General features: G+C 65.6%; 1 protein-coding gene across 1 annotated transcript; it reads right to left on the bottom strand.

Annotated features, from left to right (window-relative positions):
• Window positions 1-288: 288 nt before the first annotated feature.
• Window positions 289-2,875, bottom strand: ZIC3 (Zic family member 3). Its single transcript, XM_075007817.1, has 3 exons — window positions 1,813-2,875; window positions 754-917; window positions 289-530 (listed from the first exon to the last, which is right to left on the bottom strand). The coding sequence occupies exons 1-3, from the start codon at window positions 2,858-2,860 to the stop codon at window positions 333-335; spliced, it is 1,410 nt and encodes a 469-aa protein (XP_074863918.1). The 5' UTR covers window positions 2,861-2,875; the 3' UTR covers window positions 289-332.
• Window positions 2,876-18,565: the final 15,690 nt, after the last annotated feature.

The raw sequence follows: 18,565 nt of genomic DNA, 5'->3' as shown, positions 1-18,565 counted from the left end.
AAGACACAACAGGACTTTGGCACGGTTCGCGACTGTGAGTCTGGACAATCCCCGCCGCCTCCCGGTGTGAGCGTCCCGCGGAGGGAAGGGGGCCCCGCCGGCGCCGCTCGGGACAAGTCCCAGGGAGGCGGGGGCGGAGGGGTCGTTTGAAGCATTAGAGAAGAAACCCCCAAAAGCTGCGCGGCTCAAACAATCCAACCCTGAGGCTGAGGCAGAGGCGGAGTCCAGCGTCCGGGTGCGGCCGACGAGGAAGCCCCTTTCCCGGGGACCTGCGGCGAGCTCGGGGAAGCCCCCGGTCTGAAGACTGCAGCGCCGCGCGCTCGCGGCTGGGCTCACACGTACCACTCGTTGAAATTGGGGGGCAGGCCGGGGTTGTGGCCGGCGCTGCTCGGCGCGGCGGCGGCGGCGGCGGCGGCTGGCGGGGTCTTAGCGGAGTCTTTGGGGCCGGCGGAGCTGAGCGCGGGCGGGGTGGACGACTCGTAGCCTGAGCTGGCGGCGGGGGAGGACTCGGAGCCCTGCGATTCGTGCACCTGCCCGGAGCGGAGCGGGACAAGCGGGTCACCCTGCGAGCGGGGCCGCAGCGCAGCGCCCCAGGCGCCTTCCCCGGTCACCCGCGCCCCGGCTGGAAACACCCCCCCCCCAGTGCCTTGGCAGCCCGGGGACCCGCCGCGATCCCCCCGGGGACCCAAACCTCTCCCTGCAGCGGAGCCGCGGGCTGGCGGGCGGGGCGGGGCGGGGCGGGGGCCGCGTTACCTTCATGTGCTTGCGCAGCGAGCTGGGGTGCGTGTAGGACTTGTCGCACACCTTGCACACGTAGGGCTTGTCCGAGGTGTGCACGTGCATGTGCTTCTTGCGGTCGCTGCTGTTGGCGAAGCGCCGGTCGCAGGCCTCGAACTCGCACTTGAAGGGTTTCTCCCCTGCGGGAGGCACAGAGGGTCACGGGGCGCGCCAAGGCCCCCGGCGGCGGGTCCCTCCCTTCGAGGGCCGGGCGGGAGAGACGCACCGCCGGGGCGCCCAGCGCCGCCGCTTCTGGGTCAGTTCATTCCGCCTCCGCCTGGGCCCAGCTTCACCCCGCAGCGGCTGGGCCGGCACCCCGCGCACCCCCCGCACCCCGCCGGGGTTCGTTGCACGGTTCAAGTTAAATCCGCTCCCTCCTTCGCTGCGCTTAATTTGCCTCTTTCCAATGCAACGAGGCGGGCCCGGGCCCGAGGCTAGGATGGGGCAGGGGGGGAAGCGGGCGGTTGTGCGAGCGGGGCTCTGCCCAGGCCGGAAGCGCGCACGTTTCCCCGAGTTTTACTTTCCTGGCGCGGAGGGCTGAATGGGAAGCAGAGCTCCAAATAAAAATACTCGGACAAAAGTATCACCGGGTTAATTAGGAGCGGTGCCAATCAAGGCTAAAGAAGAGCGGAAGTAACCGAAAATTAGCTGCCATTTGCATGTGTATGGGTTCCCCCGCCGGCCGCAGGCAGCCCGCTCCCGCGTTTGCAAAGCGACTCACACGCACGGCTTCGCCGCTCTGCCTCAGGAGGAGCCCCAAAGCCGAGCCCCCCGACAAGCCGGAGCAGCTGCCCCGGCCCGTGCGGCGCGGGAGAAAGAGGCGATTTAACCGCGCGTGGAACGCGCCGCTGAAAGGAGCCGAACTCCCAGCGTGGGAAGTTTTAAAGCATTATTCCCGCGCCGGCTCGGCGAGCGCGCAAGGTGGTGTCGATGGTGGGGGGACCGGGATTTTTTTGGGAGGGGTCTTTCATTCCCCCCCCACGGTTTAATCGAGGCTATGGCCGCCCCGCCCAGCCGCGCTCCCCTTCTCCTTACCCGTATGCGTCCTTTTGTGGATCTTCAGGTTCTCGGACCTGGCAAAGATCTTCCCGCAGCCCGGGAAGGGGCAGGGGAAGGGCTTCTCCCCCGTGTGCACCCGAATGTGGTTCACCAGTTTGTATTTGGCCTTGAAGGACTTGCCCTCCCGCGGGCACTCCTCCCAGTAGCAGATGTGGTTGTTCTGCTCCGGCCCGCCGACGTGCTCCATCGTCACATGGGTGACTAGTTCGTGCATGGTGCTGAACGTCCGGTCGCAGCTCTTTTTGGGCCGGCTGAGCGGGCCCTCCTCCAGCCACTTGCAGGACAGCTCTTGCTTGATGGGCTGGCGCATGTAGCGGAAGAAAGCGCCCGGGCCGTGGTGGTGGTGGTGGTGGTGATGGTGATGGGCCGCCACGTTCATGCCCATATTGACGTTCATGGGGGAGTAGTTGTGGAACTGGGCGCTGGCGTACGGGTCCGTCCGCGGGCTGGAGACGGCCCGGTAAGGGTCCGGCCGCCCGAAGAGCTCCCCCCGCAGCCCCAGGTGCATCTGCCCGTTCTCCACCGGCCCGCCGGGCGAGGGGTGGCCGGGGCTCTGCTCGTGCAGCCCCGGGAAGAGCAGGTAGCCCGGGCTCTCCGCCAGGCCCGGCGGCCCATGCAGGCTGCCGGCCGAGCCGCCGAAGATGCCGGGCTGGGCGCCGCCCGAGGCGGGCTCCCGCTGGCGGAAGAGAAAGTCCCGCGTGGAGTTGAAGGCGGCGGCGGCGGCCGCGCCCCCGTAGGCGGGCACCTGGCCGGCGTGGGGGTGGTGGTGGTGGTGGTGGTGGTGCGCCAGCGCGTTGGCGTAGCCCGAGCCCTGCGGGGTGAAGGCCGAGCTCTGGCCGGACGACAGCTCGTGGGCGGCCGGGCTGAGCTTAAAGGCGGCCGCGTGGGAGGCGTCCCCGAAGGGGCCCAGCCCCATCCCGCCGGCGGCCGCGTCGCGGCTGGGCCCCTCGTGGTGGCGCGGGGCCCCGAAGCCGCCGACTCCCAGCGCGGGGAACTGCGGCCCCGCGTCCAGCAGCATGCTCATGGGGGAGGGCGGCGGGCGGCTGCCCCCGAACAATGGGCCGGCGGCGGGGGGATGAGTTCATGCACCGCGGGCGGCGGGCGCACGGCCCCACGCGCGACGGCCCCACGCGCGTCCGCCTCCCGCCTGGGGGCTGCCGAGCGCCGCGCCGCTCCGCGCCCCCTCCCCGCGCCGCGCCGCGCACCCCAGGCCGGCTCCGCTCCGCTCCCCCTCGGCAGCGTCCTTGGACTGATACACTCACGCGCGCACTCCCCGCACATAAACCAACTCGGGAGGCAGCCCGCGCCCAGCCAATGGGGAGCCGGCTGGCGGCGCGTCAGCTGACCCCCGCCCGGCCAGCCCATTGGCCGAGCCGCGGCTGAGTGGCAGAGGAGAACACTGACTCGGCGGGCTCGCGGCCCGGCCGGCTCGCTGATTGGCCCGCGCGGCTGCAGCGACTCGCAGGTAAGGGGACGGGCTGCCCGCGAGCCCACATGGTGCGTCCCCTCGCTGTGCCACCGCGGCGCGCGGGAGGGAACTGCGCGGCGCCCCGCGCAAACACCGCGCTCCCCCCCACCGCCGGGAGGCGTGCGGGGCTGGTATCCCTGCCTCCTCCCAGGCTCAAGAACGCCTCCCGCCGGGGATGCGATGCCTCCGGTGCGCCGGGGTGTCCCCCTGCACCGCTCCCGTCTCTCGCGACCGATCGCTGCACGTTTATTTTTATCTTTTATTCGCAAGACACAAACAAAACCGAAAGCGCAGCGAGGCGCTGCCGGGCCCAGAGACGGATCGAAGGACCGAGGCAGAGCCCCGGGACGCCCGCGATTTGCGGCTTAGCAGCCGGTGGTTGGTGCGGTCCAGCTGCTTAAAAATTGCACCTTGATTGGAAATCGTAAATCTCCCGCGCTATTAAAAAAAAAAGAGAAAAGAAAAAGGTCTTGAAAACGAATCGCCACGAAGGCAGCGTGAGTCAGGGCCGCTCTGCAAACGTTCACACGGTCCCTTTCCCTTGGGGGTGAGCAACCGCCGCTTTAAAGCCCATTACATCGAGAGGCGAAATTTGGTGGCCCTGCTTGTGTTTAACCACCACACACCGTTTCTCCGCCCCCCCCCCGGAAAATGAAAGCAATAAAAAAAATTAGAGATTATTTCCAATCGTGGCCGAACAAGGTAAAGGGCATAAACCCCGCGCGTTCTTAGGCTTAAACGCTGCGATATTTAGCTCCACGACCCGTGTGAGTTGCTGGCTTTTTATCGCTCTATAACTTGGCCTCGAACCGGGGAGAAAAGTCTAAGTCCACGGGGCTTTTTGGTTTATTTTATTGTACTTATTTATTGATGGGTTTTATTATGATTTTGTCGTGGTCGCGTTCTGCCTTGAAATAATTATCAGCCGCAGACAGCCCCATAAATCCGCTCTCGAAAGCATTTGCAAAGAGCGATGGGGAGCAAGAGGGAAAATAAAAGGCCGAAAGAACGATGGCTGTAATTGTAATATCCTGAGATTTGCTGAGCCCCGAAGTCTGTCTATTGAGCGAGTCTCACAGGGCTGCCGCCGTCTCTCTGCAGGAAACATAAAATCTGATCAAGTTCAGAGACGCTTTGAGGGAGTGCTTCAAGCAGCGCTTTATAACTGCAGCCCTTTCACATCCTTCCCCAATCAGCCCCGGGAAAGACTTCACATTCTTTATTTTAGGGGTTGAAAGAAAAAAAAAAAAGAGCCACCGATATAAAATCTCCCTCCGGAGTAACACGGCCTCCCATCAAACCAATCAAAATTCACACCCACTGCCACCACGAACGTGGCCCAAAATTGGAAGGTGAGTCTCTTCTGGCTTAGATTATTGCGGCTGGGGCGGGGGCACCCCAGCCAACTCCGTCCTCTTGCGATAGGAAAGGGGCCGCTGTAATGCAGATTTGCAACGGGGGGAGAGGCTGGATCCGGGCTCGGAAGGGACCGTTTGCTGCGGGGTTTGTTCCCACGCAAACCCTCTCCCGCACACAGGCCAACGGGGCGGACTAAACTCCGAGCGGTCGGGCCGGACAATCCAATGGCCCAGGGCGGGTTTCAAAGCTGCGGCGGTTGTTCTTTGGGGGGGGCGGGTGTGATTTTTGAGGCGCTGCTCGCGGACGCGGGTGGGGGCAGCGGTGGACAGAAGTGAGCTGAACCCAGGCCCAAAGCAGGATCCTGCTCCGGTGGTTTCGCTGGTTCCTACCCAGACCTCTGGCACGGCTGCAGCGCCTCTGCGGGGCTCGCCCGCGCGCTGTCCCCCTACCCCCCTTCGGTGATTTATTGCCCCCTGCAAACCGACGGCGGCTCCGCACGCGGTCTACCTGGCCCGTCTGCGCCCCTAGCCAGGGCCCGGAGTGGATAATTAATTACCTCCCGCGCGTGGGGCGTCCTCTCTGGGACAAAAAGGCAGAATTCAATTAGCTCATCCGCCCAGGCCCGGGGACAAGAACCCTGTGAAGGTCCCGACCCGGGGCAAGCCAGGGCGGAAGGCCTCGCGTGTGGCTCTGCGCATTGTCTTTAGCCTGAATGCGACGGTGCGAAACAACTTCCAGGCGCTGTTCCGCCGGAGGAAGCCCAAGGCGAGCTCGGGGCTGGGGGGGGGGGGCTGCCCCCCTTGTGACCCAGGTGCTCTGAAAGGTCGGAGGGGACCGTTCTCCAGTTGGGAGCCGCTTGCTGGCGGGGAGCTGAACGAAATCACTAGCAGCCAAGAAAGTCAAGTTCAGAGTCGAGTCCCTCTGGCCAGACGGCTTAAGTGGGTTTACGGGGAACCTTGTAACACGGCGGAGGCGGGAGGCGGCTTTGCCCAGGCCAAGCTGGGACTGGGACGGGGGAGGTTTCGCTTCGCCGATGTCACATTAGCTCTGTCGTGGTAAAAGCGGCAGGTTTCCTCGAAGGAAGCCACGCGGGTGGGAAGGACACCGGGGCTGCTTCCCACGCGCGGGGCTTCCCCATTCCCGAAACGATTCGCTTGCTGAGCAGGAGGCGAAAGTACCAACAGGCGCTGGAGTCGCCTTGTGGGGCAGGGCGCATCAATGAGCCTGTAGATCTTTGCTTTATGCGTTCCCTGGCTCTGCTCGGCCGGGTTCGTGCTCGTGCTGGGAGCAACGGATGTGCGTGTGTGCAGCGGGGTAGATTTTAATTTGAATTAGGAGACTAACCACCCACCGCTTCCACACACTCCAGGGGAAGCGCGTCCCCCTCTCTTGTTCCGTGCTGCCGCTAAACCAGCCCCACTGGGGGGGGGGGTCCGTGTTTTCCCAGGTTCACTAACTCGCGACCCGGGCTTCTTTTCGCAGCGACCCGCGGGCCAGATACTTCTCCCCTTTAAACCCAGTCGATAGAAAAAGCGCAATTCGAGAGAGCCGGGCGGCACCGTCCTGCGGCGGCTGTTTTGTCCCAGTGGCTAGACCCGCTCCGTCCGTTCGCGCCCAGCGCACGCGGGAGCGATGCGCCACTTTGGTTGGGTTGTGTTTTGTTTTACCGTCTGCAGTGGCCTTGGAATTTGACACCCGCCACACCCCGCAGACCTTTGCGAGCAGCCGAGCGCCTTTCCTGCCTGCCCCGGGTCCCTGATTTATTGCACTGCAGGCGTCCTTGGTCAGGCGCGGAAGAGGGGGGAGTAAAGTCAAGAAGCGCTGGGCTGAGCCCAGGGCTCGGGCCGCGTCCTCGCGCCCCCGGACACCAAGTTCCCCGGGTTTGGAACGTTCCGGGGCCCGGGATCCGGGGGTGAAATTGACGAGGGCGGGGGGTTTGCTGGTCTCGCTCACCGCGCTTACTCCAGCCAAACTCCGCCGAAGGCGAGTGAGAGCCGCGAGCTGGGGCCCCGGCTACTCCCCACCGCAGGTCGGGACGCGAATCAAATCCCCCCAAGTCGTTTCTTTCCCTTTACAGAGCATTTCTCGGCGGGGCTTTTCACGTGCGGGTTCGGCGGCAGGTCCCCCAGCAGCTCTGCGCGTGAGCGCGGGCTGGAACCGACTGCAAGTTCTGCGGGGGCCGTGGAAAGAGTTTTTGTTTCCAAACAGCAGCCGGGCTAGAAAGGCAAATATTTCACCAGCGCTCAATTACTTGCCCAATTCAGTGTGGCTGTCGCGCGGACAAATGGCTATCACTAATAAGCGGAAAGCAGCGTAGTTTTTCTTCTGCCATAACCATATTGCGACCCCAGTGTAATTAAATGCAAACCAGAAGAGAATGAGACATTTTCATTGTAACTGTCAATCAGTCGGGCGGTAATCACATGTACGTTTGAACTTCAGAGATACCGGCTGAAGAAAACAGGTCTGAACTTCGACAAAGAAAGAGGTTCGGGAAAATCAAAGTGCAGGAGGAAGCAGGAGGTGCCCTTTAATGTAGCGAAAATGTGGGTGAAAAACAGGGTGTGTGTTTATAAAATATGTATATATATATATATATATATATATATATATATAAAAGACGCGGGTGGGAGCGCGCTGGCTTGCACGGTGCTGGGTGATTTCAATTTAATACATGTAGGTGCTAGAGCCCAGATACTCGCAAGCAATAGGAAGGTAAGCAAATGTCTCCAGAAAGCACGCGCACATCGCTAAAGGGCTAGAGCAAAGCTTGGCAAGCCCAGCGGGGAAATCCTGGAAATAAAGGCAGCTGAATGCTTGTTTGACTGCGGTGTCTTTCCCTCTCTTTGACTTCTGGGTAAAGTTGAGGTTCTATTTGAATCCAACGTCCAGGTTAAAAGACCCGGCGGTTCAGCTGGGTTGGAAAATGGGAGGGCTTTTGCCGGTGGTTTTAATACAGTACTTAAATAAAAACGTAAATAAAAGAACGGGCTCGTCCCTTTCCCAACCTAGAGCTCTGGAAAGACACAACAGCCCGGGACCCACAGCTGGTTGAGTCAGCGTTGTTTTGAAGCTGGGGTTCTCTCTGTCCTGGCTACAGAGTCAAAACCCCACGAAGCCCGAGGCAGAGGCAGTTACAGGGTTGGTGCCTCGGGTGGCGTATCCCGCGGGTCCAGCAAACGGAGCCGGTAATTAATTCTTGAATCCACAGTTTTTCGTTCGCGCTCTGCTCCCCTCCTTCCGAGAGACGCGGAGCCCTCTGGGGAGGCGCGTCTTTCTTATCTGTGTGTTTGTAAAAATCCAAATCCGAAGCCCCTGCGCGTTTGCTTCAGAGAGTTACTGTTACTTGCGCGTCCCGCCTCTGACTTTAGGGACTTCCCCACCTGGGGAGGCAAAACCCAACGCAACTGAGCACCCCCCAGTGCTTTAATTTTGCTCTTGCTGCACGAATTATCGTGGAAAAAATCAACCCTGGCCTCGTCCTGAACGCCCCCCACGCCTGGGTACAAAGGTGACGCTTCTGTCTCGTCCCTTTCTTCGCTATTTGTAGAATGCAACCCGCCGGGACTAGCATTGTACGCACGAGGGCTGGGGGCTCGGTGGACCCATGTTTTTAACTCTTTGCACCCCACCCCCGAGTACGTTGTCTGTCTGTCTGTCTGTCTCCTTTTCCAAGCAACGCATTCAGACCCACGAACGCACGCAAGGCTCCAGGCGGGCTTTGCGCTTCGCAGCTCACGAATGCGAAAGGAAAAGTTACTTGTCGGGGCGGTCCCGCCCGCGCGCTTTGTCGGCTCCATGCCGGCACCGATGGTTTTCCAGGGAGGGCTCTTCCAGCAGCGATGGTCCCTGGGGCAGGGGGGATCAGGGCTGGGGCACTCTGCCCCGCGTTTGCGCGGGCGCGGGGAGTTTGCAGCCCGGGTGAGAGCTGGGCGAGGGTCACACGGCTGGCGGGAGGAAAAGCCCGTCTCCTTGTGGGGCTGCCCCGGCCCCGCTCGCTCTCGCTGCTCCGCGCGGAGGGGGGACAAGGTGGCGAATATCTCAATCAGGGAGGAGGCGACCTGTGACCCGGAGGGTGGCTGCATTGTGCGCGCGGGGGACGCGCCCTTCATCGACCCTTTCGGCGTGACTGAGCCCTGGGCGGCACCCGCAGCCCCCGGCCGCCCCCCGGCGTGCGAAGCGGCCAGCCGGTCCCCAGCCTCCAGCCGCGGGCGCCGCGGCGCTGGCAGCCGGGGACGGGGAGCCGCCCTCGCCCGGGCTGGGCGGCCCCCGCTCTCCAGTCACCCCAGACAGGCTCCGATTGCCCGTGTCCCTTCGTTCCCCCGGGAGCGAACCGTCCCGGCTCTGCGGGCTCCCCCGCGTGCGGCCCGGCCCCTGTGCGCCCCTGCAGCCGGGAAGGCCCCGGGCAGCGCGCACGGGCCGGGCGGGGGATGGGGGGTGTGACCGGCTGCCGCCCGGCCGAAGCGCAGGCTCAGCGCGTCGCAGCAGCAGGGGGCGCTGCAGAGCAAGGCAGACCGGGCCCGCGCCGGGCGTCTGTGCGGGGTGGCGCCCCCGGCCCTGGAAATCTCCCCGCCTAGTAGCGGCTCTCGCACCCCCCGCCCACACACCGCCTCTTCCAGTGCCAACGTACCGCACACACACCCACACACACTCACACCCACACACACTCACACCCACACACACACCGCCTCTTCCAGTGCCAGCGTACCGCACTCACACCCACACACACTCACACCCACACACACTCACACCCACACACACACACCGCCTCTTCCAGTGCCAGCATACCGCACACACACCCACACACACTCACACCCACACACACTCACACCCAAACACACACACCGCCTCTTCCAGTGCCAGCGTACCGCGCACACACCCACACACACTCACACCCACACACACTCACACCCACACACACACACCACCTCTTCCAGTGCCAGCGTACCGCACACACACACACACACTCACACCCACACACAGTCACACCCACACCGCCTCTTCCAGTGCCAGCGTACCGCACACACACACACACACAACCACACACTCACACCCACACACAGTCACACCCAAACACACACACCACCTCTTCCAGTGCCAGCGTACCGCACACACACCCACACACACTCACACCCACACACAGTCACACCCAAACACACACACCGCCTCTTCCAGTGCCAGCGTACCGCACACACACCCACACACACTCACACCCACACACAATCACACCCACACCGCCTCTTCCAGTGCCAGCGTACCGCACACACACCCACACACACTCACACCCACACACAATCACACCCACACCGCCTCTTCCAGTGCCAGCGTACCGCACACACACCCACACACACTCACACCCACACACAATCACACCCACACCGCCTCTTCCAGTGCCAGCGTACCGCACACACACCCACACACACTCACACCCACACCGCCTCTTCCAGTGCCAGCGTACCGCACACACACACACACACAGTCACACCCACACAGTCACACCCAAACACACACACCACCTCTTCCAGTGCCAGCGTACCGCACACACACCCACACACACTCACACCCACACACACTCACACCCACACCGCCTCTTCCAGTGCCAGCGTACCGCACACACACCCACTCACACCCACACACACTCACACCCACACCGCCTCTTCCAGTGCCAGCGTACCGCACACACACCCACACACTCACACCCACACACACTCACACCCACACCGCCTCTTCCAGTGCCAGCGTACCGCACACACACCCACACACACTCACACCCACAGTCACACCCACACCGCCTCTTCCAGTGCCAGCATACCGCACACACACCCACACACACTCACACCCACACACACACCTCCACCCACACCGCCTCTTCCAGTGCCAGTGTACTGCACACCCACCCACACACACACTCACACCCACACACACACCTCCACACCCACACCCACACCGCCTCTTCCAGTGCCAGCATACCGCACACACACCCACACACACTCACACCCACACACACCTCCACCCACACCGCCTCTTCCAGTGCCAGCGTACTGCACACACACCCACACACACCCACACACACTCACACCCACAGTCACACCCACACCGCCTCTTCCAGTGCCAGCATACCGCACACACACCCACACACACTCACACCCACACACACACCTCCACCCACACCGCCTCTTCCAGTGCCAGTGTACTGCACACCCACCCACACACACACTCACACCCACACACACACCTCCACACCCACACCCACACCGCCTCTTCCAGTGCCAGCATACCGCACACACACCCACACACACTCACACCCACACACACCTCCACCCACACCGCCTCTTCCAGTGCCAGCGTACTGCACACACACCCACACACACCCACACACACTCACACCCACACCGCCTCTTCCAGTGCCAGCGTACCGCACACACACACACACACTCACACCCACACCGCCTCTTCCAGTGCCAGCATACCGCACACACACCCACACACACTCACACCCACACAGTCACACCCACACCGCCTCTTCCAGTGCCAGCGTACCGCACACACACCCACACACACTCACACCCACACAGTCACACCCACACCGCCTCTTCCAGTGCCAGAGTACTGCACACACACCCACACACACTCACACCCACACACACTCACACCCACACCGCCTCTTCCAGTGCCAGCGTACCGCACGCACACACACACCCCCCCACACACTCACACCCACACACACTCACACCCAAACACACACCCCGCCTCTTCCAGTGCCAGCGTACCGCACACACACACACTCATTCACACCCACACACAGTCACACCCAAACACACACACCGCCTCTTCCAGTGCCAGCGTACCGCACACACACCCACACTCACTCACACCCACACCGCCTCTTCCAGTGCCAGCGTACCACACACACACACCCACACACTCACACACACACAGTCACACCCACACCGCCTCTTCCAGTGCCAGCATACTGCACACACACCCACACACACTCACACCCACACACAGTCACACCCAAACACACACACCGCCTCTTCCAGTGCCAGCATACCGCACACACACACACACTCACTCATACCCACACACACCCACACCGCCTCTTCCAGTGCCAGCGTACCGCACACACACCCCCACACACTCACACCCACACACACACCTCCACCCACACCGCCTCTTCCAGTGCCAGCGTACTGCACTCACACCCACACACAGTCACACCCACACCACCTCTTCCAGTGCCAGCGTACCGCACACACACCCACACACACTCACACCCACACAGTCACACCCACACCGCCTCTTCCAGTGCCAGCATACCGCACACACACCCACACACACTCACACCCACACACACACCTCCACCCACACCGCCTCTTCCAGTGCCAGCGTACTGCACACCCACCCACACACACACTCACACCCACACACACACCTCCACACCCACACCCACACCGCCTCTTCCAGTGCCAGCATACCGCACACACACCCACACACACTCACACCCACACACCTCCACCCACACCGCCTCTTCCAGTGCCAGCGTACTGCACACACACCCACACACACCCACACACACTCACACCCACACCGCCTCTTCCAGTGCCAGCATACCGCACACACACCCACACACACTCACACCCACCCACACACCTCCACACCCACACCCACACCCACACCCACACCCACACCGCCTCTTCCAGTGCCAGCATACCGCACACACACACACACACACACTCACACACACACACACACACACACCGCCTCTTCCAGTGCCAGCGTACCGCACACACACACACACACACACCTCCACACCCACACCACCTCTTCCAGTGCCAGCGTACCGCACGCACATCCACACTCACACACACACACACACACCTCCACACCCACACCCACACCGCCTCTTCCAGTGCCAGCGTACTGCACACACACACACACTCACACACACCTCCACACCCACACCACCTCTTTCAGTGCCAGCGTACCGCACACACACACACACACACACACACACCCCACACTGCCTCTTCCAGTGCCAGTGTACCGCACACACACCCACACTCTCACACACTCACACACACCTCCACACTCACACCCACACCACCTCTTCCAGTGCCAGCATACCGCACGCACACACACTCACACACACACACACCTCCACACCCACATCGCCTCTTCCAGTGCCAGCGTACCGCACACACACCCACACCCACTCACACACCCACACACCCACACACCTCCACACACACACCGCCTCTTCCAGTGCCAGCGTACCGCATACACACCCACACACACTCACACCCACACCCACACACACCTCCACACCCACACTGCCTCTTCCAGTGCCAGCGTACCGCACACACACCCACACACACTCACACCCACACACACCTCCACACCCACACCCACACCGCCTCTTCCAGTGCCAGCATACCGCACATGCACACACACACTCACACACACACCTCCACACACCGCCTCTTCCAGTGCCAGCGTACTGCACACACACCCACACACACCTCCACACCCACACACAGCTCCACACCCACACCACCTCTTCCAGTGCCAACATACCACACATGCACCCACACACACTCACCCACACACCTCCACATGCACACCCACACTGCCTCTTCCAGTGCCAACATACCGCACACACACACACCTCCACACCCACACCGCCTCTTCCAGCGCCAACGTACCGCACACACAGCCACACACACACTCCCCCTCTTCCAGTGCTAACGCGTCTCACACACACAGACCCCTCCACACCCGCATCCCCCCGCACCGACCCCACACTGCTTCTTCTGATGCCAATATCTCGCCCTTACACACACACACCCCACACAGATACAACCTCTTACAGTTCCAATGTCTCTCTCTCACACACACTGGCTCTGAAAATCTCTCGCGCACACACACACACACACACACACACTCTTAGGGGTATGAGGCCTCCCAGAGACCCGAAAACTCGGGGCCAAGCCGCGCGGAGCGGGCTCCAGCTGAGCACGGGACAATTCAACGCATGAACGTAACCGACTGGGGGAATTCACGCTGTTGCCCCCCGGCCAGCGCCCGCCCTGCGCCCCTCGGGCCAGCTCCCTCGCCATTACCGGCACGGGGGGGTCCCACCCTCCTGTATGGCTCTGCGGGCCCGATTCCGCCGCAGCTAGCAGCCAGCAGCCGTGCAGGATCGGGCCCCCTCTGTCCGCCGAGTGCCAACAGGTGTGAATTTCACACCCTCCCCAGCCCGGCCGGGCCCGGCGCAAACCCGCCGACGCGCCCGGCAACAGCCGGTCCGCAGCCCAGGGCGAAGCGGGGCCCGATCCTGCGCGCCGAGCCGGGCTGGGCCGCAGGCAGCCGGCCCGCATGGGTGTGGGCGCTGCGGGGGGAGGACGCAGCAGGCGGCCGGCCCAGCGCACTGCGGTGACGGCCGGACTGGGCGAGGGGCCCCCGGGCCCAGCCCCCTTTGCTGTCCCTGGGTCGGGGCAGGCGCTGCCCAGCCCCAGCCTGGCGGGGAGCCGCTCCCAGCAGCCGGGGCCTGTGGGAGGTGTCCCTGGGGCGGGCGGGCCGGGAGCCCGGCCAGGGAATGGAAGGGACAAGGGGGAATCCGGGCCCAGCCAGGGAAGGGGCCGCGCCTGGGGCCCCGGCACTCAGCGCCCTCCCGCCCGGCGGGGGCTGCGGCTTGTTTAAGGGCGCCCCACGTGCCCCGGGATCGCGGCACCCTTGGGGGCAGCTCGGGGGATCTCCAGCGCCTGCCCCCGGGGACCCCGAGAGGGCGGGAGGAAGCCCCAGCCCTCTCCAGGGCTCCCCTCCGGCCGGGCTGGGGCTGGGGCTGGCGGGTGCCGGTCTCCCTTCCCGCAGCCGAGGCCCCACGGGGCGTGCGGCTTCGCTCAGCTCCGGCGGCTTCACATCCGCACGGAGCAGCTGCCATCGGGGGACACCTGCCGACTCCAGCCCGGGCTATTCCAGCCTGGTGCGCGGCAGGGAACCGGCGAAAAGGGAGATCGCGGCCCCCTCCCTCGCCAGGACCCGCGGGAGGACGCGGCACCCCCGAAGGAAACCGGGGACGGGGGTTTAAACATCGCGTCGAACATTGAAGGTTTCCCCGCACACACCCCGGGGGCGCCCGAGCCGCCCCGGGGCCGCTTTGAGCATCCCCTGCCCACCCCAGTGACCCCCACCCACGTCCCCTTCTGCTGCGCGCGGGGCCTCCCCTGGTTCCGCTGGCAAAGGCCCCCCGCGCCCGGCCCCAGGGCTGTGCGCTGCTCCGGCGTGGAGCGGCTGTTTCAAGCTCGGGCGGACTGGGGCGCAAGGGGGTTCTCAGCCGGGCGCCCACCCCGGCCCCACGCGCGCTGCCTCCCGGCCCGAGCGATCCCGCCGCCCGAGCTGCAAGGGGAGGAGAGGACAACACGCGACGGCTCCTGCGCGCGTGGAAGGGGCCGGCCGGCGCGTCGGTGTGCGGGGCGGAATTGCCCCCAGGCCCGGGCCCGCGGGCGGGGAGCGCTGCTCGTTGCAGGCGCCTGGAGGAAAGCTTTGCTCGGCGCCAGCACATGCGCCGGGGGCGCTTAACCTGGCCGCGTCCGGCCGCACGGGCACCGGACTTCTCTGCTGCGGCCGGGGGGCGGGAGGGAGACGCGCCGGGTGCGGGGCGCGGCGCAGACCGGGGCGCCGCGTGCCAAAAAGCCGGGCCGAGCGGAGGAGAAAAGGCGGGGACGGGCGGAGCGAAGCCAACGCCCCGGGAAAGCGGTTCGCAGCCTCGGGGAACGTCCCCGCTCCGCTCCGCGCGCTGCGCTCCTGAGCGAGCCGCCGCGCTCGGAAACCCGCGGCCCAACCGCGGGAGCTGGGATAAAACGGGGAGTCCGGGAGCCCCGCGCCCGCCCCCGCCCCCGCCCTTCCCACACCGCGGGACGCGCCTGCGTGTCTGGGCCCGCCCGGGGCCGTCAGTCAGGTCGTTTGTCCCGCGGCTCGGACGAGCCGGGGGCCCCGATCTCTCGCGCAGCGGCGTTGGAAGTCGCCCGGGGCAGCTCCGGCCGGGAACGCGCGCGCTGGCCGGAGCGCACAGGAGCGAGGCGCGCCCCGAGCCGCCCCACGGTTGCTGAGCTCGCGTGGGGGAGGAGGAGGCGGGTCCGCCCCACGAAAGCCCCTCGCCCCATCAGTGCCCGCGGCGGTCTGCGGGGCGCGTGGGGACCCGCGGGTGGGGTGGGGGGGCAGGCGCCCAACAGGCCGATGCGGGCAGGGAGCGCTTGGCGCGCGGATTCGCTGGCCCCGGGAGGCTGGCGGGGGCGCAAGGGGAGCCCGGCCCGGCCCGGGCGGGGCGGGGCGGGGCGGGCTTCCAGCTTTGCTCCAGCGCCACTCGCCGAGCCCAGCGCACCGCGCAGCCCCCGGGCCGCTCGCCCCGGGGCAGCCCCGCCGCGCAGCTCCCCACCGCCACCCGCCGGTGCGGCACCCGGCCCCGCCTCCGGGGGTTGGAAAGTGCGTCCGCCGCGCAGGGCTCCGGCAGCGCCGGGCTGCGCGGGGGCTTCACCCGAGGCGGCGGCTGCGGGAGGGGGACGCCCGGGAGGAGCCGGGCTGGGGGCGCGGCTGGTGCCCGGGTGGGAGCCAGCGGGGAACCCGGCCGGCCAGTGAGCGGCGCCTTTCACAGGCGGGCGGGAAGCAGCCGGCCAAGCCCCCGCCGGGTCAGCCCGACCCCGCACTACGCCCTGGACGATCCCGCGGGGCCAGTCTATCCCCGCCGGCCGCGTGTGGATGCGGGTTTGCCGGCCCCGGAGCCCCGAGCGCCCCGCGGGCTGCAGCGGCGGCCAGTCCCCCTGGCTGTGCTGCGTCCCGCCTGGCGCGGGGCTAGTCACTTCTGGAGGGTCCCAGCCACCTTCCCAGTCCCCGCGCGGGTCACCCGTGTCCCGCCCCGGCCCCGGCCCCGCCAGCGAACGCCCCTTTCCAGCTCCCTCCCGCCGAAGCAGGGCGGTGGTGTAGACGCAGGGGGCTGCCACCCTGGGCCCCGCAGCTGGGGCCTCGCCCTGCGCCAGCGCTGCCAGGAGGCCCGGCGGGGCCCCCGGGGACCCGAACGGCGGCGTTGCCGAAGCAGCCAGCCCGCCGCCCCCGCTAGGGAGCCTGGGGCCTTGCAAAGGTGCAGCCGGCGCTCAGGCTGAGCCCCGCCACGGCTCCGCTTCTGAACCGGCCTGGACGCTCTCCGCCCTCCGCTGGGGCCAGGCTCGCCCGGGATCTAGTTCCCCGGGTCACCCTGGGCCACGGCGGAGGACCCGCTCGGAGCCACGTGGGGGCAGAACCCCTCGGAGCCAGATCCAAACGCCTGAGCCGCCTCCCAGTGCCCCAGGCCGATTCTGGGCCCGCCCCTGGAGCTGCAGCGCAGAGTGCGCGCAGGTTCCCTAGGCGGGGGCAGCAATAGTACCCATGGGCAGTGCGTGGGGATCATTCGCTGCCCCAGCTTGGAAGGGCTGAACTCAATCAGCGCTTCCTGTGCAGGTCCCTTGGCTTAAGCGCCAACCCGCACCGCTGGCGCAAGCGCTGCGCCGTATTCCCGCCCCGCCCAGCCGAGCGTAACCGGGTGTCTGCGGCGTTTCGGACTCAGAATGGAAACCAAGAGAATTGTTTCCCCAACCCCCTCCCCCGGCCTCCTGCAGCTGCGGCTCACGTCCAAAGGTCGACCCCGGCCGACCCAGCCAGCCCGCCGGCCAATAATACAGCCTCTCGGCTGAAGATACCGCGCATCTCCCCCCTTGCACGCTGCGCTCGGTGGCCTTCTCCTCCCGTGGAGCGCGCAGCCTTTGACAAAAGGCGCCTCCCTCCCGGGGCTGTGAGGCAGCAGACACAAAGGGAAGTCACTGTTGTCCTGCCACGGGGGAGAAACACACGGACCTGGGAGGGAGGAAAAGACGCAGCAAACTCTGCTCCTCTCCAAGGTCCCCTGCAGAACGCACCGCACGGGCCCAGGTTTTGCGCGGCTTTTAGTCTAATTCGGTTTCCGGGTCTCTGGTTTGAAGATCTCAAGTCTCCCGCTTCCCTCCTGCAGCTGCTGCCTTCCGTCCACCCCCTGGTCGCAATCTCCACCCGGCGCAGGGGACCCGGGGCGCGGCGCGGCGGGGAGGGACCCGGGCACCCGAGGCCAGGCAGGGGCTGAGCCCCGCTGGGACCAGTGGAAATGCGCAAGGAATATTTCAGACCCAGGGATCCGAGCAGCCTGCTGGGAAATTCTCTGGCTGGCTGCATCCAGCCGCCCGCCAGACAAAGGCAGCGAGAGCGGACACCGGAGAAAGGAGCCAGCCCGTGGTGCGCGCAGCCGGGGCGGTGGGCGGCCCCCTGGGGCAGGGGATTCAGGCTGGTGGGGACTGTCTAGTCCAGAGCTCCATTCCCACCCGCCCCGACTCGGCCCAGGGCACCCGGCGGTGCCTCGCTGCCGCGTTCCGGTGCGCTTCCCCCGGCGCCGCTCCCAGCCCCAGCCCCAGAGCGAAGCCGCCCTGGGCGGGGTGCCCGGAGCTTTGCCAGCAGCGGCCGCAGGGAGACGCGCGCCCTGGAGCAGGAGCCGGACCGCGGCATCGCCCCCAGGAACGCAGCGCAGCCTCCGGCCGGCAGGGAGGCGCCCGGGGACCGGCCCGCCCCGGGCGCGGCTCAGCACATGTGGCCCTGCCGGAGCCAGGACTGGAACTGGGGAGCCCCCTGCCGGCTCGCCCCAGCTCGGGCGCACGGCGCCTCTGCCTCCCAGCACTGGCGGGGAGGACCCGCTTCCCTTGCAGGGAAGGGCTCCGCCCGCCCTCGGGCCCTCCCAGCCCGGGCCAAGCTGGGGAGTTGCAGCTCCGGGTGGGAAGCGCCGGCACCGCCCACACCAGCCCATCCCCCCGGGAAAGCCCGGGCTCACCTGCAGCCTAATCCCGAACC

The sequence above is a fragment of the Carettochelys insculpta genome, chromosome 13 (genome assembly GCF_033958435.1).
Source record: "Carettochelys insculpta isolate YL-2023 chromosome 13, ASM3395843v1, whole genome shotgun sequence".
NCBI classification, from domain to species: domain Eukaryota; kingdom Metazoa; phylum Chordata; order Testudines; family Carettochelyidae; genus Carettochelys; species Carettochelys insculpta.
This window is presented reverse-complemented; position numbering and strand designations above follow the sequence as displayed.